The sequence below is a fragment of the Ursus arctos genome, unplaced genomic scaffold (assembly GCF_023065955.2).
Source record: "Ursus arctos isolate Adak ecotype North America unplaced genomic scaffold, UrsArc2.0 scaffold_15, whole genome shotgun sequence".
Taxonomy (NCBI): domain Eukaryota; kingdom Metazoa; phylum Chordata; class Mammalia; order Carnivora; family Ursidae; genus Ursus; species Ursus arctos.
Genome location: NW_026622819.1, coordinates 57,038,781 through 57,064,505, shown reverse-complemented (window position 1 = coordinate 57,064,505; position 25,725 = coordinate 57,038,781). Strand labels below are relative to the sequence as shown.

The window sequence follows — 25,725 nt, the reverse complement described above, 5'->3', positions numbered from 1 at the left end:
CTCTGAGTAATTACTTTCCAACATCATTTTCTTTAATTTGGAGGAGATATTTCTATTCTAAGAAGTGCTAGAAAGGACTATTTTATGAAAATGAGGCTACATCTTAAGAAAAACCTGGTTTTTCCTTCCTTCTAGTTCGGGCACGTTACTGTTCCTAGTGAGGTATGCTTTCTACACACTTCCAGTACCCCCCACTCAGCCCTCTCGTTGTTGTAATTACAACAACAAACTCAAGAGTCATAGAGACTAATGACACAACTTTCAACTTAGAACCTCTGCAAGGCTCCTGGAATCAGCCCAGGGGACAGGACAAGTATGAACAGACATATAATGCTCCCACACTCCCTGAGATATGGGTTCCTGATATTTAGAGAAAGCATTCTTTGAAGAAGGAAAAGCATTCCAATCCGAGAGAAAGGCATATACAAATACATGAAGGTATGAAATAACACAGCGTTTCTAGGGATTATTTCCCTCATTTCATTTGCTTAACAAACATTTATTAAGTACCCACAGTATGCCAGGTGCATTGCTGCAAGTTGAGGATAAAAGAGTGAGTAAAACATGGTCCCTGCCCTTAAGGGCATCCACAGAATGTATGGAGGCTGGAGTAGAGCAGAAAATCACCATGATGGACTAAGTACAATGAGCCCAATGACTGAGAGTGTACAGGGGATCTGAGGACAAATGGGGGGAACCAGGTGGGGAAGGACTGAAGCCAGATGTGCGGAAAATAGCAGGATTTAGTAGGAGGCTAGAAGGGTAGGCGGGTGAGTAAGAGGGAGCAGTCAAAGGCAGCTCCTACAATTCTAGGAGGTCAATACCATAGATGGGGTCCTAAATGAAGGGAGAGCATGGAACAGGCTCCAGGGGCCAGGTGATGAGTTGTGTTTGGGACACAGTGAGTCTGAGGTATTTGAGAGACTTCCCATTGAAGGAAGTCCTGGTTTTTGGAGGGCACGGACCATGCCTGACTCATTTCTGAGTCTTTGTGCTGAGTATATAAGAGGTTCTCATAAAATAGTGAATGAATAAATAAGTGAATATTATGTACAAGAAACACATGTGCAAATACTTTTCATGTGCTATTTCATTTATTTCCCATAGGAACTTTATGAAGAAGGTCTATTATTACACCATTTTATAGAAAGGCCCAAGTCTTAAAAGTTCTGTGGTATAAGGGAGGAGCTGGTATGGCAAATTCCCAGATAGATATGTCTCAAAATAAATAAATAAATAAAATTAAAAAAATAAAAAAGGAGAGAGGGAGAGAGAGAGAGTACATAGAAACATCATTAGTCATCAAGGAAATGCAAATTAAAATCACAGTGAGACACCACTAGAATTATTATAAACCCACTAAAATTGTTGAACTCCAAAAGACTGACAATACTAAGGGTTGGTGAGGATGTAGATAAACTGGAACCCTCATATTGCTTATGGAAATATAAAATGGCCACGACGGAAAACAGCTTGGTTGTTCCTTATAAGGTTAGACATATGCTTCCCATATGTCCTAGCAATTCCACTACTAGATTTCTACACAAGAGAAATTAAAATATGTTCGCACAAAATTTGTTAAGTGAATATTCAGAGCAATGTTATTTATAATAGCCAAAAGCTGGAAATAATTCAAATATCTATCAACTAGAGAATGGATAAACAAAGCATGGCATATTCATACAGTGTAATACTATTCAGCAATAAAAAGGAAGTAAGTATTGATACAGCCTAAAATGTGGATGAATTTCAAAAACATTATGCTAAGGAAAGAAGCTAGACACAAAAGATATTGAATTGTATAATTCCATTTACATGAAATTTCCAAAAAAAAAAAAAAAGGCAAATCTATAGAGACAGAGAGTAGAAGAGTGGTTGCTCAGGACTGTGGTGGGGGTGGAAGGGTAGGGGTGGGATGCAGACAGACTGCAAATGGAACTTTCGCAATGAAGGAAGTGTTAGCAACTGAGTTATGGTCATGGTTGCACCACTATACATTTACTGAAACTCATCAAACCAAATACTTACAATGGTTAAATTTTAAAGCATGTAAATTTCACCTCAATAAAACTAAAAACAAGCAAAGGGAGAAAGAGAGGTGTGTGAATTAGAAGAGTTAGGGAGTTCCCGACCAGGTTGGTGAGATTCGAGCAGTATCCTAAGGGGTGCATTTGTGCTGGACCTTGAAGACTAGGTGGGATTTCAATAGATTGAGATGGCATACTAAGGAATTCCAGACAAAGGAAGCAGCACGAGTGAGAAAATGCCAGGCATGTTTGGGCAATCCAGACATCAATTTTGGCTGAACATTGGGTGGAGAAAAGTAGATGAAAAAGCTGAGAAATGTGGTTGTGGCCAGATCACAGAAGCTGAGAATGGTCATAAGACTTAATCTGGTGGAGAGTGGGGACCCACAGAATATTCCAGAGTATGGGAGTGTCCTGGCAAAGATGAGTGGGGCAGCAGTGAGGAATGTGTGTTGGAAGGGCAAGTAACTAGGGCAGAGCATCAAATGAAAGGTTCAGACAATGGGCCATAGTGAATGAGGGCCAAAGTATGCTTACTTGCCTTTGTCGATAATGCAAAGGGACGGAGAGACACATTGTACCAGATAGAAAGGAAAATAACAAGACACTAGTTGTTTGGCACTTCCTATGATCCAGGTGCTGTTTTAAAGGATGACTGTTCTAAAGGAGAGACAGAGAGTTAAGACCTGCTATATACAGATGAGCCAAATGGATTGATGCTCATCTTTAGATCTGGCTCCAAAGAAAAGGAATAAAGATTAGGGAGGTCATAAAATGCTTATCTAAGGGGTGTTATGGAAACCACAGATATGGAAGCTTGTAACTGAATAAGAAATGGTGATACTTCTAAGGTGGAAGGATGCTAAGTGAGACAAATGACGAAGACCAATTTGCATGGCTATCTGCCCCAGGAAGGCAGGAGCACCTGACCTGCTGGCACTCTCTATGGATGTCACCACTGCTTTAAATGCACACAGTATACATTAAGCAAACATGCATTGACATGACTGAACAGAACCAAGTGGGTCTAAAGAAAATTGTTACACTCCACTGCTTCTCGGGATCAAATCCTTGCCCAGCTACTTTTAAAATAACACTCAGCACCTTATGTTCTGTATCCACGAAGCGGGACTATAGCGTATGAACAATCAACATCCCAAACCTAGCTGAGATCCCAAACTGGCTTCCTGAAAGCTGAATCCAGGTGTTTGGGGCTCAGAGAATGTTTATAAACATACTTTTTATTAGCTGCCAACACTTAAATATCAGGAAATTTTACATTTTCAGTTTCTCTTGAGAAGCTGGGAGTTCTGGCAACTGTATGGTCCAATTCCACATGATGTCAACCAATCACAGCTGTGAAGCACTTGTCCTCAATAAATATTAGAGACCCTGTCTGGTACACTTCATTCATTCATTCGTTCATTCATTCAACAAATATTTATCAAGTACCTACTAATGCAGACCACTATTGTAGGGTTTGGAGATACAAGTGAACAAAACAAATGAAATCCTTACATTCTGGAGCTCATTTTGTCACAAGCAGAGCCAGACAATCAATCAATCAATCAATCAATCAATCAAGGAAGATATATATATATATTTCAGGTGGTGATGAGTTCTAAGAAACATAAAGAAGTACATAAGGTGCAGAGATGGAAAGAGGATGGAGAGGTGCTGGATAGCCTCTCTAATTAGGTGACACCTGAGCCAAGATAGGATTTACATGAGGAAACAAGCCCTCAGACCTGAGGCGGAGATAGGTGAAACTGAGGCAACAGCAAATATAATCATGTTTTATGTGGGAGTAAAGGGTTAGAGGGCACTTCAGGCTCTCTCTAACAATGGCTTGGATTTTATTTTGAGTGAGATGGGAAACCACTGGTGAAGTTTGAGCCAAGGAGTGACATAGTTGAACATACTAATTTATATTGGTGATTGGCCCCTGCAAGCATTGTTTTTGGCCCCTGGTTTAAAGCAAGATGGGCAAAGGTTAAAGGGTTAGAGATAGACTTCTTCTACAGAGGGAAAATAACCAGACTATGAGGCAGGAATCTCCTGATCTTCAGAATACAGCATTTGTGCAAAAGACTAACCCAAAACTTAGCAATGACTTGAATTAACTAACGTCTGTGGGCAGAGTCAACATACAGTGAATCCACTTAGAAAACCAAGCTGACCCTGAGACTGGGCATTGCTTGACTCTAGTCCAAAAGGAAGGGCTCCTGGTGGATGTGAATGGGGAACATTCTGCCTGGCCCACTTACAAGAAGCTTCTCTCATTCTTCAGTCTTTACCAGTAACATTTCATCCCCACTGGTACACTCAACTTGGCGGACAAGTCTTAAGTCTTGTTTTATTTCAGTAACTTGAATTAACTCTCATGTTATCCCAACTCAGACAAGAAAAATCTCACTGTTGTACTCCAAAACAAAGTAGTGATTAGTGCTAGGTTTTCAACATGACCTGGTATTCCAAAAACCCATTCCTTGACCCTGAACAGTTTGAAATGTTTGACAAGAGGACGAGATCTACTCACAATCAGAACATGATCCCGTCCCATCGTGATGACCGTCCGGTTCACTGTGCGAAGAAGCTGGACCATGATTTCTTGGATGTGGTGGTAGGTGAATGCCTGGAACACAGTCAGAGACACCTGTGTGACAACCAGACATTGTATCTGCATATCTCTTCCAAAGGACATACAACGGCGGTCAGACATGGTAATCACGAAGATCTCCACCACCAGTACCACCATCATCATCATTGCAGTTGTTGTCATCTTATCCCCATGGCCACGACCACCTGGCACTGGGCACCAGAAATTTCACTAAATTTCACTACATTTCACTAAATATAAGGCAGAGATTCAGAGCTTAACTCTGGAATCAGAAATTTTTGTTTTAGAATACAAACTGCAGAATCATTGTGCTATTGGCTACTTCTCTGAATCTTGGTTTCTTCATTGGTGTAATGGTCAGAACCTAACCTGGAATAAGGAGGGAATTTACTGCAGGAAATTAGTTGTATGGGTGATGAAAAAGCTGAGTCACAAAACAAAATAACCTAGGGATTAGCAATAGAAGGAAGTCACTATCACCACTGAGCTTAAGGAATGAATAGAGCAGGCAGTGTTTCTGGAGTCCCGGACTGGGCTTATGTGATGGAAACTATAACCATGGGAGAGCTTATACAGTAGAAGCTGTGTTATCTATCTTGGGGGAAATCCATGGTGAGCCTCGTTGTAACATTTATAGGGTGCTTTCAATACAAGTCACTGAACCTTGGGTAGAACTTGCCGATGCTTTTTGAGCATTTGCCACAATGCACAAGGGTTTCAGGGATATTTACAATGCAGATTCACCACATTCTCAAATCCTTTTACCAGCATACCCTCAAGACACAGAGTTTCATCTATGCACACCTGTAAGGGTGGTCATGGCCAAGTGCAAAGGCCTTGGGATTTTAAGATCAGATGCTCCAGGTCTGAGTTCCAACTATGCCCTTACTAACTGTGTGTTCTCACTTATAACTTAACTTCTCTGAGCCTCAACTTCATAATCTACGAACTATGGAAGGTTCTTCTCACTAGTCTTTCGAGGTTGATGTGGACTTAAAAGTGACACATGTAATTCTGGAACAATGTTCTTGCCTAATTCCATTGTAGGGGACTCTGTGGGTCTGAGAACTAGCCTGGGCATCAGTAACTTCTGAATTTTATGTGGGTTATTCTGGTGGCTGAGAACCATGACACAACACACTGTGAAGCTCTGGAAATGGAGGCTGGAATTTGGGAACAGCCTGTGTCTCCAGGACCCAGCCAGAGCCTGACATAAACAAAATGCTTAAGAAATGGTGGTTAAAATGAACCATGAGAGACTATGAACTCTAGGAAACAAACTGAGGGTATCGGAGGGGAGGGAGGTGGTGGGATGGGTTAGCCTGGTGATGGGTATTAAGGAGGGCACGTGTTGCAAGAAGCACTTGGGTGTTGTGCGCAAACGAATCCTGGAGCATTACATTGGGAACTAACGAAGTACCGTATGGTGACTAACATAACATAATAAAAAAAAGTATTAAAAAATGTTTTTGAGATTCAAAAAATAATAAAGCGGATAACTACTCACACTTGTTCATAAGCACCTCATTAACCTTTGTTGCATTTAACTCAACTGTAGTTTGTCTCTTAATGTAACCAATGAAAGGAAATAGACTCAGAGTTGAGGAAGGCAAAAAAAAAAAAAAAGAAAGAAAGAAAAAAGAAAAGAAAGAAAGAAAGAAAATGTGCTTATTATAAAGCCCCGTCCCCACTCAATGGACTCTCAGTGACTACTGCCATCCAAAGATGAATAACCCAGAGCCTGCATCCTCTCTCTGCTTCACACTTGCTTCTTCCACACTCTGACTGTAACCCCCGATTCTCCAGCCCCGTGGAGCTCTCCGTGGAGTTCACCAGCAAGCCTTCCCTCACAGCATGTATTTCACAGAAACATGTTCTCGTGCTCTGTTAAGTCCTACCAGACCTCAAGCTCTTGCAAGATTCTCTTGCTAGATTAGGTGAGCTCTCCTACCACCATCCAGCCCTTTCCCCACATCTGCTAAGAGCTAGGGGAAAGAACATCTCCCTTCACTTCTCAGCTGCAGGTCAACCTCTCTCCTGACATCCTTCTCCTTTATTTATTCAAGCCCTTTGTACTGACTTACAATTTTCTATCTCGTACATTACATGACTATGATGCCTATGGTAAGAACCATAATGTTAACACATGTGAGTGCTTACTAAATACCTGGCACCTTGCCAAACGCTTTACCTCATCTCACAACAAGATGAGCAATGTTATAATCTCCATTGCTCACACGTGGAAACTGAAGCCCAGAGAGGTTAAGTAACTTGTCCAGAGTCGCCCAGCTGGAAAGTTAGGGAAAAAGGATTCAAACCCAACGATCTGGCTCCAGAGCCTACTCCTCACCCAGACCCACAAGCAGCTTGGAACAGGAACACAGATCTCTGGTTGCTGCTTTGGGGCCTTGTCAGCCTCTTCCTATCCGTTAAGATATGTAGACCCTGACTTCAACTGAGCCAACTTCTAACTGCCTTCAGTGACTTCTGATCTTTTCTTTCCCTTTTAGAAAATCTTCAGTGCTGTGTATTCGTGACTCCCTTATCTTCTCTGCATTCCTTTGCAATTTCATCAACCTAAGCCCACTGCAAATTTATATAATGGTTTCCATTTGATGTTATTTTTTTCCCCCGGATTACATCTCTTCCTTTACCAACAGAGATAATAAAACCTCTTTTCTCTTGACCTCCTGCTCCCTGCTTCTTTTAAATAGCCATTTCATCTTAGTCCAAAGAGCAGCAATTAGACTGCTCAGGAAGTTTGGTATTTAAAAGTGGAAAACTGTCAAATTCAATTCATTTCACTCTGAAAGCTCCCAATATGGGAGGTTGTATAGCAGAGTGTTTTGGAATCAAACAGACTTGAGTTTGAATCTTGGTTCTGCTCATTTGGCTGGGTGACCTTGGGCAAATTACCTTTCTTCTCTGAGTTTCAGTTTATTTATAAAATGTGGCAAACAGTAGAAACCTCCAAGTACTGTTTTGAGGAATAAATAAAGCAATGCAGGTAAATCCCTTGATACTAAGTGTTGGCACATAGTAAGCCCTCAATAAGTGGTGCTATGACTCGTATACCCCTGGGTCTGCAGCAGCATTCTGCCTGGGCTTACAGATTCTCAGCACGTAGCAGAAAATGCAGTACAAGGCAATACATAATCTAAACTCTGGATGATATCGAAATGTCACCCAAGAAAATGTATAGCATATATGCAAATGGAAAACTTTCAAGATGATAAACCTGGGCTAAGCAGTAAAAATGCAGCCACAAATCACCTACTGTTAATTGCTCCAGTGCCAGGCAAGTGCAGGGAATCTCTAGGAAAGTGTCTTCTGGGCTCAAACTAAATGGTGGCTTATAATTGAAAAGACAAAGTCAGTCTTCCCATTATGGGCCTTGCAAAGAAATTAATCCATCCAACCTAAACACACTGCAAATGGCAGTGATTTTTCTTTTTTTTAATAATTATAGGCTGTGATAACTGGATGGAACTTGGAGTCCTTTCTTTAAGTGAAATCTTATGCATAAACCCAATATATAACATGGTAGAAGGAGAGCTGGAAGAGGGTGAGGGGGTACCTCATGTTTTACTTTAGGACCTATGCCCAGCCCATTGCAATTCAGAACAACTAATCTCCCACAGTGTTTCCAGAGTAATAACAGAACATACCACACATGAGATGATTTTAAGTAATAATACATAGACACAGCATTTTCTAACATTGAATCAAATTATGTAAAAGATGTCCTCTTTTTTTCATTTTTCTTTCAACCCTTGTTTTGATATCAAGTAGAAAAATCTCCCCTTGGTGCTAATATGTCTTTAACACAACTCTATTTCATACAAAGCTCTTTTTTTAAGCAGAGAAATCCTCAGGTTAGAACAAACAGTGCACAACCACATCTAGTTAGAACTCAATAACATCATTTTATTTCTAAAGTTATATTTATGACAGGTGTTTAGGAAAAAGATAAAAAACTTGAAAATAAAGCAAAATGAGGATATGTGATTTTTTTAATAGAGCATTTGTGATCAGCCCAACTTGGCTGGGGAAGGAGCGGCGGTGGGCCTCTTGCTCTCTCCAGAAACGTAACTTTGCTTGAGTAATCATCCACAACTTATTAGAACCCGGAAATGTTACAGCCCTGTCAAGTTAGAGGTGAACTTGTAGAAAAATGACAAAGGGGTTATTTTATTTTGTTTTGTTTTATTATTTGCTGGTTTGCTAAAGGCTATATAGTTCCATAGAAATTTTGTTTTATATCTAAGGAAAATTGTATATAAGCATCTCTTCTCCCACAAAAAATCAAGAATCTTAAATCCTTTTGAACCAGTTCTCTCCTTGTTCACCTTGTTCCCTATGTATTTATAAAAGCTTTGACATGCTCACTACCTAACCGCGTAAGATATTTTTTAACCATTGGAGAATTCTACATTTATACGAGTGATACTGACCACTTAACAGATGGTGATATAAAATTTTGCTTCCTTTTTTCAAAGTTACAAATCTATAAAGTTTAAAAATGTCCTCCAAGGTTCACTAACAAAACAAAATAACCACAACAAAACAGCAGTCCCTCCTGTCGCCCTTGCTGGAGAAAATTCTTTATTTCTTCCAGCTGAGGTAGTTATTATTTTGATATTTATGACCATGTTGCCAATAACATGCTTGTATGATGCCTTTTTTAAACTATTTTTGTTTCTCTTTCAGCTGTTATCTCTGCACCGTAAACGACACAGCTTCACTCTTTCCTCGGCCAGCCCCGTCGGGCACTAACATCCTTCCCATGTCTCTTTCTCCCCTACAGTCAGACCACAATTTTGGCCTGACCAATATTCAGTGTTTAAAATATTTTGTAAACTATGACAAATTCCCATCTCTTGTACAACTTTTCATTCCCTAAAAGGCAAAAACAAAACAAAACAAAACAAAACAAAAAAAATAACAAAAAAAAAAACAATTTGGGGGAAAAATCAGAAATTCTTTTTAGTTCTTCAAAATTCTTTATACTGTATTTTCTCTGATTCACGACTGCCTCTTCTTTTATTTTTCAAAATTCTATTTTTAAGTTTGCTTTGCCTCACAGAGTCGCCCTTTCCTCCAAGCTGCTTCTCTTGTTTGCTTGTTGTGCACTCTCTTTTAGTTCAAGTTTTTCCTTGTTCTCTGGAATATGTGATGGTATGTTCCTATCTCAGTCTGGCTAACTCAAAGGCTGGTTGGCAACTCTGGGCATGCTGCATCTATTCATTTCTGGGCCTGGGAGCTTCGCTGTAGGGTGATCTGGTTGGAACAGTTCGTCGGAGAGGCGCAAATACCCATATATACAAGTCTTTCTTCTTGCACTGCTCAGGTTCCACAGACACATACTCTCTGCTCTCTCATCTGAAGGGTGAAGCCCCGGCGGCAGCACTCCAGGAGCTGAGTGGGACAGAAGTGCCAGAGGCTTCTGCTTCTAGGATACATACTTTGACTGACAACTTGTTCTGAGTATGGCATCACTGACTTCGAGTTTGCCGAGTGTTTCGTACTCCAGCCCTCTGTTTTCTCTTTATAGAATAAACCTCCAGCAGCCCTGCTGCACGGAGGCAGACTGTTTCTTAAACACACTTGCAACTGGTTCTCCTTCTTAAAGCTCCTCTCGTTCATCCCACCTCCAGGGGCACCTGGTACTACCAGTTCCTGAAACTTGGGGGGAATCTTTGCTTTAGATTGGATGAGTTTCCCCACTGCTGGCTTATGATTTACTTTTCCTGGGTCTGCTAGGTCATTTATTTTTTTCCCATATGGCGTCTACCTTCCTTTAGAAAGCTCCCTTTACTTTCACTTCAGTAGGTTTTCAAGAGGGAGCAAACTATGTGACTATGTTTAATGTATCATCTTACAGGGGATTCTACACCAAACATTGAGAAGGAGGGGGGAGGCATGTGACCAGTGATAAGTAAGGTCATCAGGGCAAGAATGAAAAACCAGTTATCCTGAGCAATGCCCGGCCAACTGTTTTCTCCACTCCAGCACACAAGCAGTCTTGGTCTTTGTGTTCATGGCAAGGACAATCCCAGCTCCCCCACCTGCTTTGTCTTCAGGTCTTTTTAGTACTAAGATAAAGATTTCAAGGTCACAACTACAGAGTTAAATCCAAAGACCTTTTTCTAACCAATATCCCAACTTTCAAAAGATAGTAACAGTACCATCTAAAGCAGAGTCACCTCTTTTACAACCTCTTGAGGCAATGTGATTTTCTCATGAGTTCTAGGTTTAGCACTGTCTGTCTTCTTTCCTCTTGTTTGAACCAGTTTCCATCCTGAAAGATTTGATTCTAACTGTACAACACCTCATTGTGTGAAGCAAGTGACAGAGGGAGCCAGGGACTCAGAGAAGTGGAAGTTGGGGGTCAGTAAGTCCAGTAGGGGGCTTTGTCGCTCTCCATCATCTCTGCCTTTCCTACCCACTGGGTGTCCCCCATTTCTCAGGTAGGACTTAAGCAATGCCTTCATGTGGTCATAAGTGTCTCTGCACCATAAATTAGCTTTCTCAAGAAGAGGAGAGCTTGAGTTGGTGGCAGAAAGATAGGTAAAAAGGAAAAGAAGATGTGGCCTCTCATCTGACACTGATATTACCAATCTTGAGGTCATATCATATGTCAGAAACTGCATATAGACTTGACATCTATAATCTTAATTTTTTTTAACACCAATGAAGTCCCAGATAAAATATGAGGATCAGAGAGGTTTAGTAACTTGCCCAGGCATTATCCATTCTTAAGTGCCTACACCTGAACCCAAGCTCAATTATGTCTAATTCGGTGCTCTTTCCGAAGCACGGTGGTGGTGCTGAGAGGTGAGGATGCTTTAGAGTCCAGGCTTGTAACTGCCCCTGACTCCAACTTTTAGGATCATAGAAATGAATAGATGCAGCAACACTTGTAGATAATAAATCATTCTGCAAATTTGTCCAAATTAAACAATAAGGCAAACAATTGTGTGCACAGCTGTTTATAGCATATTGTACTGTTTTTAATATCCAAATGCAGCAAGCAAGATAAATGTCCCCAAATCTGGGATCCTATTGTATAAATGATAGGTTATCCATACAATGGAGTAGGAGAAGGTAGATCTGCCTTGATCTGGAAAGATATCTTTAATACACTCAGTAAAAAGAGACTATGGAACACCATGCATAAGCCCATTTATGTTTTTGAAAAATAGTTTTCTATGTCCCAAAAGTCTGTAAAAATGAGTGGCAAATCATTAATAATGGTGCCCCTGAGCAGAGGTAAGAAGGAGAGATGTGAGGTTAAAGGGATAATTTTACTTACTGTGCTTTGTTAGAAATGTTCGTAATAATCTTGTGTGATAAAAAAGAAAAGAACTATTTCCCAGTTGGAGCAGAATAAAACTCAGTCTAACACCCAAGGAATCATACTCACAGGGCTGAGCAGGTGCACAGCAGGGACCACAACGTGTTGCAGGCAGCCCCGTGTTGAGGCCGGAGGGCCCTTCCCCTCCCTGAGAACTCCCACCCCCTGCTGGGGCTGCCACAGAGCCCTGACGCTCACAAGCTGGAGTGATGTTGTCAGTGTTACTAAGCTGACAAAAGAGCTCCACAAAGTAACATGGATTAAGAATGTTTAAAAGGCTCAACTATGAAATGTTTTATTCCATTTATCAAATGCTTTTAACTTCCATTTCCTGGAAGGTAGGGGAAAAAATCTACTTAAAGCAACCAGGAAGAAAAAAACACACACAAAACCACCACCTCCAACAAAAAAATCCCATTGTGCTTAGAGAGAAATGCTGCTTTTATTCAGATCCTGTAAGTTGCTTTGTGGGAACTTTTATTAAAATACACTGGAACCTCCAACCTGCAGCCTAGAGAGAAAAAATTAAGCCTTCCAAGGTCTGTAAGTCTAACATCTCAGCACTGATGAATGGAGACTGGTTGGAGCCACTTATGAAGCGGTACCTCGGAGATGCTCTATTTTTGTGGTTAGTCTTCAAAACAGGAGGAGTCAATGAGATTGTATAAGGAGAAATGGATAAAGAACACAGCTAACAATTGTTGAATTCTTACTATGTGCCAGGCAATGAACTGTGTGCTTTGTATTTATAATGTCAGTGTGTCTTGGGAAAACCCTGGGGACAAGTATTACCCCATTTTAAGATATAAAATAAGATTCATTCTAATTATCATTACCATTCAACATTTATTGAATACTTCATATATGCTGTTTACTATAATAATAGTGTTTTTTATGCACCATCTCATTTAGTTCACAGAATAATCTTATCAATCTGCTACACTAGTTCTTCCTATATTACAAACAAGGTAATTCAGAGTTTTATGTAACTTGCCCTAAGTCACACAATTATAAGTGATGGAGGTGGATTTGAATGCATGTCTTCTTGGTTTCCAGGCTAACATGTTGTATACAAAGGTATTTTAACAATTTTGTATTGTTTACAATATCTAAATGCAGCAAGCAAGATACATGTCCAAATGGCCCTACAGCAATGGGCTCCTTTAAGATTTTCATTGTAGAAATGGAGGTCTGTGAACTTTTTGTAATATTCCAAAAAATTAACAGAAATTGTATACTGATGCATCTTCAGTATTACCACATGGGCTTATTAATTACAATGTCAAGATTTTTTGTTTGTGTGAGAACAAGATGAACTCCAGATGAGCACCCTATTTAACTCTGCTGGTCAGAAAATTCAGAATGGTGCCTATATATTATACTTTTTAAAAAAATGGGTAAAGACATCACTTGATGTTTAATACACGCTTCTTGTTTGGGAGACCATGTATTTTAAACCATGCATCCAATAAGATCATAGGGTAGCTCAATTTTTAACTTTTTAAGGGACCTCCACACTGTTTTCCAGAGTGGCTGTACCAACTTGCATTCCCACCAACAATGTAGGAGGGATCCCCTTTCTCCACATCCTCTCCAACAATTGTTGTTTCTTGCCTTGTCAATTTTTGCCATTCTAACTGGCGTAAGGCGGTATCTTAGTGTGGTTTTGATTTGAATTTCTCTGATGGCTAATGATTTTGAACATTTTTTCATGTGTCTGTTAGCCATTTGTATGTCTTCATTGGAAAAGTGTCTGTTCATATCTTCTGCCCATTTTATGATTCGTTTATTTGTTTCTCCTGTACTGAGTTTGAGAAGTTCTTTATAGATTTTGGATACCAGTCTTTTATCTGTAGTATCATTTGCAAATATATTCTCCCATTCCGTGGGCTGCCTCTTAGTTTTTTTGACTGTTTCCTTGGCTGTGCAGGAGCTTTTTATCTTGATGAAGTCCCACAAGTTCATTTTATCTTTTGTTGAGAAACAAACTGTTGGCTACAGAGGGGAGGGGGTGGGGGAATGGGATAGGCTGGTGATGGGTAGTAAGGAGGGCACGTATTGCATGGTGCACTGGGTGTTATACGCAACTAATGAATCATCGAACTTTACATCAAAAACTAGGGATGTACTATATGGTGACTAACATAATATAATCAAAAATATTAAAAAAAAAAAAAAAGAAAGAAATGGTGGGTGAAAATTCCCTGGTGGTGAAAACTTTTGCTACTATTTATCCAGAAAGCCATTCAAAATGTGGCTTCCATCTCTCCATGCCAGGACTGCCCAATGAGCTTCCTCCCTCCTTCCATTACTGCCCTTCTCTCTGTCCCCTCCAATGGCAGCCTACCATTTCTTTTCTGTTTTCTTTGTCTCCTTTTGCTTTATGCCTTTGCTTTATCACCATACTTCATCCCCAATGCCAGGATGGCTTAAGCCACAGGCAGAGAAGTTACCTGTAGAGATCAACATGATTCTCCCCCACCCCAAATGATTTCTCAAATACATCTCCAACTGTTTATTGATATCTGAAATTCCATGGGTAGAATGTCATTCTTTGACTTAAGTTAATTCTCTTCTGTTAAAATATAGCCCTGATTGAGAACATGAAAACAGAGTGTAAACCCGTTTGAGTTAAGAGTCATAACATACCCACTCCTATCTGACCCCGTTTCACTGTTGAATAATAGATTGTACATCATCCCTGAATTCCTTGAGGACAGGGATTAAATCTGTGTTGTTATTTAGATTCAGTACATAGCACAAATAACTGACATACAATAAGTAATCACCAGATCAATTTCATTTAATTAACTAAGTAGAAAAACTAATATGAAGTGTCAGGTAAATTGTAGAAATGTAAGGAGAGATTCTTAGATGAAATTAAATCAGAATGGAGAATCTGGAAGCTTCTGGGCATGGACTTCCTCAACTGTACTGGCAACACAGCTTGACCCCACACAAATGACTAAGGGGTTCTTGGACAGGAGAAAAGTGGAATAAAAAAATATACACAATCTTCTACCTTCCTTCCTACAGTGAAAATACCCCTAATCACTCAGCCATCCTTCAGAGAAAGAACATAGACATCAGACAGCTCATTCAGTAATGATTGATCAAGGTTCCTCAGCAGGATCTCCCCAAATCAAAATTCTATTGTCCTCCTTAAAAAAAAAAAAAAAAAAAAAAAAAAAAAGGAATCTCTCCCCATGAACCCCTCCCAACTCAGGTAGGCACAAAACTAAGTTCAGAGACAGATCTCATAAAACACCTACTATCTTATGCCTCAGGCAGAGCTCAGAGCCAACTCTCACTGACAAGTGTGCTTAGGAATTGATCACACCAGAAACTAGAAAAATTACCATCAACATGAGGCTTTAAAATCTTACCCTTCAAACTCTTTTCCTTTGTTGGGAAATTATGGAGAAAGTAGGCCAATCTATAATGTAAGAGTTGACCAGAAAGAGCAATAAATCTGAGGAATGAATGTGAATCCTCTGATCTACGTGTGCAGTTACACAGACATCAATGCTGTTTTTCCAGCTCAGATTGTATATAATTAAAACCCTCCCCAGAATTTCATCTCAGAACAAGCAGTAGAATGCAAAGATTGACAAGGCAAGAAACAACAATTGCTGGAGAGGATGTGGAGAAAGGGGATCCCTTCTACATTGTTAGTAGGAATGCAAGTTGGTACAGCCACTCTGGAAAACAGTGTGGAGGTCCCTTAAAAAGTTAAAAATTGAGCTACCCTATGATCCAGCAATTGCACTACTAGGTATTTGCCCCAAAGATACAGACGTAGTGAGAGAAGGGCCATATGCACCCCAATGTTCATAGCAGCATTGTCCGCAATAGCTAAATCATGGAAGGAGCCGAGATGCCCTTCAACAGATGAGTGGATTAAGAAGATGTGGTCCATATATATAATGGAATATTACTCAGCTATCAAAAAGAACGAGTTCTCAACATTTGCTGCAACATGGACAGCACTGGAGGAGATAACGCTAAGTGAAATAAGTCAAGCAGAGAAAGACAATTATCATATGGTTTCACTCATCTATGGAACATAAGAACTAGGAAGATCGGTAGGAGAAGAAAGGGATAAAGAAAGGGGGGGTAATCAGAAGGGGGAATGAAACATGAGAGACTATGGACTATGAGAAACAAACTGAGGGCTTCAGAGGGGAGGGGGTGGGGGAACGGGATAAGCTGGTGATGGGTAGTAAGGAGGGCACGTACTGCATGGTTCGCTGGGTGTTATACGCAACTAATGAATCATCGAACTTTACATCAGAAACCAGGGATGTACTGTATGGTGACTAACATAATATAATAGAAAATATTATTATAATAAAAAATAAATAAATAAAAAATAAAACTAAAAAAAAAAAAAAGAACAAACAGTAGAGACTGTGCACCTCTGCATGGTGCTGATAAAATCACCATCTTCTAGAACTAGGGCAGTTCTTCTCATCTTGAGAAGTATGAAGACCCAATCTCTCTCTCTCTCTCTCCCTCTTTCTCTATATATATCTCTGTGTCTCTATCTTCCCTGACTTACCATAGTGTGTGCTTCTGCTTTAATGTTGATAAAGCGCATGTAACTTATTTCACTGTTCCCTAATCATGGTGATGATTTCAATATATATATTTACAGTTCTATCACATGCCTAATATTTACTATCATCCCCACCCAACTCATTTTGGAAAGTTTAGGTTGTGTGTTCCCTCCTCTCCCACTATCTCTCTGTGACCAACCTTGTACTTACAATAAATTTGGAAGAGGGAGAACTAATTTATTTTCTGATTTATTATTAATTTTCCAATTTGATCTATGGTGTCTCATGGTTTTTCTAGATGAAAAGAAGATGGCCACTTTATTTCCCAGTCTCCAAAATATACTCAGGGCCATATAATCCATAGCTCTGATCCTGACCAGCTGCAAACAGGAAAGCCTTTCTTCTGAATGTTCAGCCCCTTTATATTCTTAGCCAATGATAGTCCAGCCTAAGTGGTTAGTATAACCAACTCATCTTGAACTAGATCCATGTGTTTATTCTGAGAAGTACATTAAGAGTTCCTTTCCAATTAGCATGTAGCATCCTGCTCCCAGTGTTCCTAGGTCTGGGGTGAATTTAGAACCTTGGGTAGCTGCCTAAATATCAAGTTGCTGCTCCACCCCAAACTCCTGTCCTACAAAAATGAGATAGCCAGGGTGGCATTCACTCAAACTTCCAGAAACATTTTTTGAGCATCTACTTTAGTAGTTCGTAACTATGGCTGCATTTCTAGAATTACCTGGGGGACTTTCTAAATGTATAAATATTTTCATGCCCAGGTTCTACCCCAGACTAACTCTAAATCTCCAAGGCTGAGGTCCAGGCATTGCTTTTTTTTGAAAGCTCTCCATGTAATTCTGATGTGCAGCCAGGACTGAGTACCACTGACTCACTAGATGCCATGCTCTGTCCTGAGTGCTGGGGATTCAGGGACAGGGAAAGCCCAGGCCCTGCTTTTAAGAAGCAATAGTCCATTGGCAGGGTATGGCTAGGGAAGAAACACTCAATGAGGAAAGGACCATAACAGTGCTAACACAAAGTGCTAAATAAACTCAGAAAAAAAACAAACCAATTTAGGGGAATCTGTGAAGATGTCCTGAGGGAGGTGCTGTCAGAACTGGCAGGAAAAATGTGCACCTGATATGCTCTTTGCTATAATAAGTAGGGCTTTATAATAAGAGTGATTTCTCTCTCTCTCTTTTTAATATTTTATTTATTTTTTTTGACAAAGAGAGTGAGAGAAAGAGCATTCAAACAGGGGGAGCGGGAAAGGGAGAAGCAATCTCCCTGCTGAGCCCCGATGTGGGGCTCAATCCCAGGACCCTAGGATCATGACCTGAGTGGAAGGCAGATGCTTTAACTGACTGACCCACCCAGGAGCCCTAAGAGTGATTTCTCTTATTAATAAGAGTATAGCCTATTAAGACATAAGGAACCCTTATGTATTCTTCCAAATCCTTTTCCTTGGCCTGTGTCAAGTCTCACCCTGCTCATATTGAGTCTTGGATTCTTACCTACTCCCTAGAATTCTGATTATGATATTCCCATAATTACAATGTCTTCATGAAACAGAGTTCACCACATCTTAGCCTTGGACTGTGGGCCACTCCTTGAGGAAGTTCAGCCCTTTGAGTCTGGTGAAGTTTTATTTCTTCAAGGAACTAACCCAGCCATTCTAATCATCTTTAGCCAGCTCATCCCTCCCATAGAGAGTAACCAGATGGGTTTTGCCTGTGTTTGAGATGCCCTTCTCTCCCTGGTCACCTGCCTGTCTACAGTCAAAAAACCCAGCTCATTCATCACCTTTGGGAAGCCTTTTCCCATTCAAACTCTTTAAACCCCCACCTCATCCTAAGTAGAATTGGTTGCTGTACTTTTTGAGTTCCGACAAGACCCGTTCAATATTTCCTAGAACTAAGATGCCACATCTTTCAATTTTGAGTTTTCAAAGTGTAGCATTCACTTGACACAGTGGAAGCACTAAGCACATGTATAAATATGTGAAATGAATGTGTTGATGGATGGATGGATGGATGGATGGATGGATGGATGGTTGGACAAATGGATGGAAGAATAAATAAATGGGTAAATGATATTGCTTAAATTTATTTTATATCTTATCAATTCAGGTAATAATGCAAAATAATAGATGTTCTAAGTTATCTATTCTCAAAAAACAAAGATACTTGTGATTTTCTTTCTTTTTCTTACATGTACTCTCTCTTTCTTTTCTTCTTTCACTTTTTAGCCTATAACCAAGAGGATGTGGTATTGTAACTTGTCTTCCAGAGTAAGTTTCAAGTAGATAAATAATTAGTCTTCTGGGGGTATTTTGGAAGATCATAACTACTCTTCTCCAACCTTCCCTGAATTGTGTCACTCCTTGCCCCTAGATATGAAAGCATCCCCTCTGCTCCCTGAAGATTGGCTCTATTCGCAGGAAAAAAAAAATCCACTTTTCACAGAGGTTGTTTTCAGACCCTGCTTATCAGATTTCTAGTGCCTCTCCATGAGTTTCTTTGAGGCATATCTGCCCTTTATTACCTACCCACAGCCACAGTGACACCTGCCAAGCCAGAGGAAAACATAAACAATACCAGCCTTGCCTTCATTTTCACATTTCCAATCCCTCACAAAAATATACAGGATAAATTATAGTGTCTAACAAAATCAACTACCTCTTTTATCCCCTCAGATTACACCACTAAATTATGCAGCTTTTAAAAATTCACTATCTATTTCACAAATATTATCAGAAACAAAAATGGCATAATATACCCATAAGTCCAGCCCTGCAACATATCTAACGTATTACTCTATGATGCCTTCAAGTCCTTGCGCATGCAAAAATCTATGTGCAGTATCCAATTTATGTTCTGCTTTTTCCAGTTAACGTGACATAAACATTTTTATTATCATACGTTTTGGCCAAAGGGAAGACTTTGTATTTACTTACCCTCTGAGTTTGCTCATCAGTAACATGAGCATGATAACAGCTTACTCACAGAATTGTGGTAAAAATTGACTTCTGTATATAAGGTGTCTGACAGTGTTTGGCTTAAAGCAGGCATTCATAAATGTGTGACTCACAGGTAACAGCAATATATTTGAAACATGGTTCTATCATGAATTAGAATATAAAGTACACATGAATAATTAAGATAAAATACAAGATTGAATTCAAGTAAATTCTACCTTTGGGTTCCACCCCTGGAACACAGAGTTTCTTCTATTCACTCATCTGAAGTTAGAGATACTTAGGAGGAAAAGCTTGAAAATCACTGAAATCTATCACCACTTTTTCACAGATATATTTGAGTGACCTGCCTCAGATCACAGAATGTCAGAACTAGGGCTGGAAATAGAACTCCTATGTTCTCAAAAGCTGTTGAAATGCTTTGATACCAAATATCAGCTTTCCCATCACCACTGCCTAAACCAATACAGCACAAAAAGCAGATATCATTAATTAATCAAAACTTTTTTGAGAGAATATACTGTGGCAAAATGAAAAAAAAAAAAAAAAGAAACACATAGCAGGTATCAGCATGGTAGTAATGACCAACAAAATATTAGGGAGAGGTAAACTAAAGCTGAGAGAGGCCATGTAACTTCTCCAAGAACACACGGCTGGCTAGTGGTAAATTGGGGAATCTGAATCCACATCTGTATGTCCTCATAATCTTTCAACTAGAATTTAACTCAATGAAAATTAACCGATATTTTTGACTGCCCAATCTGTGCCAGGTGCTGCATGAGGATATGGCAGTGAACAAGACAGATACAGTCTTTGCATCCATGGGGCTTATGGTCTAGATGAGAAAACAGACCCCTTAAAGGTAAGCGAAGTGTGGTGAGTCTCAGGTAAGGTAAAGTGCCTACAGTGTTTGTAAAATATTCACGCAATGAGAACATGTAAATGTGGGCCTCTACTCTGTCTCAGAATTCAGTTACACTATAGGTTAAACATGCTTACACATACTGGTCTGGGAATGTGACCACCATTATTCTTGTGCATTATTTCTGTGGGAAAATGCATGTTGAATTCTAAACTGATTCAGGAGTGCAACAATGCTCAAATTTGGGCGCACAACCATACTCAAAGTTGGTACCTGCTTTTTATATGATGTTTTAATGCAACAGCAACAGATTTACCTTTCTCATTAGCTTCTGCTGAGTATAAAAAATAAAATCAGCATCAGCATATATTTCTAGAAAGTAGAGCAATTGAGATGGGAGGATCAATCAAACCACAAAGATTAATTATTGAGTATCTGCTTGGAATTCGGCACTATGCCCAGAAAGTGTAGAAATATAGAAGAAATATAAAACTGGATCAACCCTATCCTTGGAGAATCTGTAAACCAGATATCACATATCCGTATAAGCGTTATTCCAGTAAATGGTATGCTATGTCAAAATTTCAAGAGACTGGGGAGGACATAGGACTGTGGAATGGCTAGGTGGGTCAGAGATCAGAGAAGTTGACCCCAGCTTCAAAAGACAGCTATGATTTGGATATTTGGGGAGAATTCATCATGGTAGTGGGAGGACTGTTCATCATGGAGAAAGGCATAAGACAAGGTGGGCTATGAAATAATGAATAGACCATTGAGGCCAATGTTGGGGAGTATCGGGGAATAAGGTCTTAGAGGTAGTTCTGAATGAAAGAGCATTTTGTCTTAATCACTTTGGCATCTGCAATGCCTAGAATGGTGCCTGACAAAGAGTGGGTACTCAGTTAATGTTTAGTGCACTGTGAAAAAGAAAGACAATGCATTTGTTAAAGAGAGAAATAACAAAAAAAGAGCGAGTCCTCCTTCAATGTAAACCAGACAAGCATAACATGATAAGAACAAATGTAAAACTGCACATAATTAAGGGCTAAATTCTACAGTAAAGCCAAAAGTTATCAGAATGCAGCAGAGAAAGTGACTAAGACAGGGCAAGAAGAACCTGTGATGATTTCTTAATGGAAGAGGAAATTGGGTTGGGTCTATTAGGAAAGGCAAGGTTTGGCTCTCAGAAGTCCACAATTCAGATGCTCATAGGGTGAGGCAGATAACATAAACATGAGAAGCCAGTCATCTAGAAACGACAGGAAGTCGTGGGTCTGTGACTTTTATTAAATAATTTGGCAAGCCAAACAAAATATATCTGTGAACTAGATTCAGGCTGAGAACCACCAACTGAACAACTAGACAAGTAAAAGGAAGAAAAAGAGTTCATCCCAGATAGAGGAAACAGCTAAAGGACAAAGAGGAAAGAACATGAAGGCCTGGAGGAAGACCCAGAACTTGGTCTTACCAGAATGCAGAATGCAGGCTGAAAATAGTAGGAAATGTGGTTGAAGAGAAAAGCTAAGCTGAGTTTGGATTCCAGGTAGAAGAAAATGTAATAGATGGAGAGTCAAAGATAACTTTAGCATGTTGTGTTGCTTGGAGGAACTGTGCGGAAATTAAACATTTTATTTTCTAATCGGGGCTGCTAAATCAATTGCGTTTATCTCTAACACGAATGTTGTCTGAAATCTCCCTGAGAAAATGTCCGTTCTAGAACTCCTCGATTGTTTTCTGAAAACTTCCCTTGTTCAGTCACCTAGCTGCTGCCCCCAGTTTGTATATGACATTTGAGGTGCTATAGACAGAGGTGTAGATCAAAAACATCTTCAAACACAGAGCACTTTCTTCCTCGCTTAACACATTTCACTTAAGGATTTACATTTACACCAGTTGAACAAATCAAAGTTATGGTTCCCTCAGTAACTGTAACCTGGACCAAGCACAGCTATATTTTTCTGCTGCCTAGCGGGCTTTTAACTCATGCCTCCCAACTGTGAAGGGGGATTTAATTCAGACATTATGCAAGAAATGCTTTCTGGAAAGCAAGTGGCTGGCCCAGTGAAGGTTTACTGTAAATGGCTGTTCCTTTCAACTTGTGCTTTTATGCAAAGGTTCCCTGCAGACAGAAATCTTCCAGAGCCCCTCCACAGTCTTTCATGGTGAGCGAAAAGATAACTTCTCCACTCCTGCATGCTGTTACACTTGCTCATTCATGGGTCAGAGCCCAGCTTTCTTATTGTGGTCATTTGGTGTCAATGAAAGGCACTACAAGGAGCCATGACTGGATGAGAAAGTAAGGCAATTGGGGCACTTGCCCAACGGGCAAAATTTAAGGGGCATCAAAAATAGATACAAATGAAATTTAATGCCATATTTTTAAAAAATAAAAGCTAATTCAAAAAATCCATGATGAACAAAATATCAAAACGTTGATTTTTTTAAAAATATTGCATTGATATAATATTTTTCTTGCTTACTGAATTTTTGGTGCCCTCTTACACTTTGTTGCCATCCCAGACAAGTGCCTCATTTCTTTCACCCTTGTCCTGACCCTGAGAGGCAGTCCACGTGGCTGAGGGACAGAGGACAGACAGAGCAAATGAGGAGAGGCCATCATGGATTTGGCTGTAGGCAAACTCCTTTAAACTTTGGTCACGGTAGATAAAGGAATATTGAAGAACATCTCAAGAAGTATTTCTAGTTGGTATTGATGGAACAGAACGTGTTGGATTATTAATTTTATTGGAGAGAGTTCTAGTCAACCATCAACAAAAGCTGTCTTCTAATTTTCCAGGTGGATTCTCTGAGAATAAACGACACAGGGACCATCTGTTAAGTTATGCCAAACCACTCACTTTCCAAGTCTGCCAAGTAAAGATCAAGTGACATTCAAGCCCCACATGTTGGCCTAGGAATTATTGCATGGACAGGGCTGTCAAATGGCCCAAGTGAAATGGTATAGCCTGCAAGATCCTTGAGACCACAGCAGGCTTTTATGCTCTTCCACATTTCCAGTCCCTAGGCTAAGTCCTGGGTTCCTGCATGCTAACATTGGTTTAGTCAACTGCTCATTCGGTGGGAGGTTACATTTGCCTCCTGACAGACTGAGGCAGTTAATAGGGTGGAATTCTCTGGTTAGGCCAGTCATTTGTCTGCAGATTTTATTACCCTCTCTGATAAAGCAGAGAAAACCCCTTATCTATCAGCATCCCTTCACATTGCAATAGGTATGCTTTAGAGAACTGCTCATCTTCAAAATGCATACTTTGTAAGCGAGCAGCCACTCCTTAAATACTTCAAAGATAAGCTTTTATTTATTTATTTTTTGCAATAGTGTTAGCTTTATGGATAAGTTGCAAAAATAATACAGAAAGTTCCTATGTATCCTTCATCTAGCTTCCCTTAATGTTAAAATCTTAATGTCAACATGACCAGAGCACAATTACTGAACCAGAAAATTCACATTGGTACAGTCCTGTTAACTAAACCATAGACATTATTTTAATTTTGCCAGTATTCCTTCTAATGTCCATTTTTCAGTTCATGGTCCAATTCAGGATCCCACACTGAATTTAGTCATCATGTTTCTTAAGTCCCCTCCCATCTGTGGCAGTGCTTCTTCTTTGGAGACCTGAACTTCTGAAGAGTACTAGTCTGCTATTGCTTAGAACATCCCTCAGTCGGGGTTTGTTGAATGCGTTCTCGTTATTAGAGTGAGGCTATGCATTTTTGGCAAGATCCCCCACATAAGTGGTGGTGTCCTTTTCAGTACATCTTATCAGGAGGCTGATGATGCTGATATGTGTCCTTTCTGGTGATGCTCCTTTCATCACTTGGTGAAGGGGGTGGCACTCAGGTTCCTCTACTGCAAAGTTACTATCTGTTCCTGTGTCATTAAAAAGTGGATACTTGGGGAAATACTCTGAGATTATGCAAATACTCTGTTTCTCATCACACTTTTGCCCATCACTTTTAGTCCCTGTTGATGGTTCTTCCTTGTGACAATGACGACTGCAGTGTTTGCCTAATCAAAAATGAACATTAATCATCTCTAAGCCCTATTTAAGTCCCAAAGACCAAAACCTACCGAGGTGAAAGATAGCAGTCTCCTGTCAAATGTGCCTTTCCCACAGCTGTGAGATTAGACACCCGGTTGAGGTACAGCAAGCCTACGGCACCTGAATCCTCACCCCGCCCCTCACCGATGCAGGAATCAGGGCTCTTTCTCACTGACCTATGTAAACACTCAGCACGACTAGGGAAGAAATCATTACCAGTTGAAAAGAATTGCCATTGGAAATGGAACATATTTCTATATCTCTGCTCTGGGTTGAGTGTTTAGTTTGTCTTAAAATCACTGCATCCCTGGAGCATCCTCTCTTTGACCACGACAACTTGTAGACAGCAGATCCAGGGCTGCTGGGGAGAAGAGAAGTGCAGCAGCAGCTCCCCTGTGCTTTGGGGTTTTTATTGTTTTTGGCAATTCTGTTGAGTCCCAGGCAGTGGGGTGTTGGTATGTGTTTATCAACTGGCTCTCCAGGAAGACAAAAACAGAGGCCTGCGTATACAGTGCTTGCCAGTTCTGTAGTATGAGGACTCCCTTCATGATTGACATCACTGAACAGAGTCGGGAAGAGACGGACAGCAGCAGAAGAGGGTTAAATAGTATTTCTGTCATAGACACAACAGATGTAAATAACCTCAAACATACAGATAAGAATAAAGTTTAGTAAGATAATTAGGAAGTGATATGTTTTGAATATCTATTTATTATGTTTGATTTTAATATAGCTTATTTAATTATAGATATTTATATAAATTTTTAATAATGGCAGTTATTTAACAAATAACTCACACGATTCCCAAAAATTTAACACTTGATTCTCATGAGCTGGTGTGAGCCAGCTCCAGCACACCAACCCACACAGTAGCTATTACAAGGGAAATTCTGGAACACCCCAAAGAAGGCCCCGAAAAGGCAGGATGACACTTTTCTCCAGACCCTTCAGGAACCCATATGAGGCCCAGATGCCCTGCAGGGAACGGCTCTGCTCCAGCAGCAGCATCTGCGGCTTCTTGGCAAGTCTCCTGTGGAGACTGCGAGGGCTCCAGAGCATCTGGCTGCCACCAGGCCTGCCTCAAGGGCTATTTTCAGTGCTAATAGGGAACAGAGTTCTCCCCAGGCTCAGTACCTATTTACCATTCTCCCAGGAGGCCACTTCGCCCTTTACTGTTCTTTAAAAAATTATAGGCCTGGAACAATTGGAAGGAGCATAGGAGGGAAGGGGAACAGAGAGGCAAGAAAAAAAGTCACGTGTAC

General features: G+C 40.1%; 1 protein-coding gene across 5 annotated transcripts in view; it reads right to left on the bottom strand.

Moving 5' to 3' along the window:
• Positions 1–25,725, bottom strand: part of DOCK2 (dedicator of cytokinesis 2) — a 406,900-nt gene that overhangs the window by 224,927 nt on the left and 156,248 nt on the right. For all 5 annotated transcript variants that reach the window (XM_026510947.4, XM_057312309.1, XM_057312311.1 and 2 more), the window contains one exon: positions 4,567–4,662. In XM_026510947.4, coding sequence (XP_026366732.1) covers positions 4,567–4,662 — 96 coding nt within the window. The remainder of the gene's footprint in view (positions 1–4,566; positions 4,663–25,725) is intronic.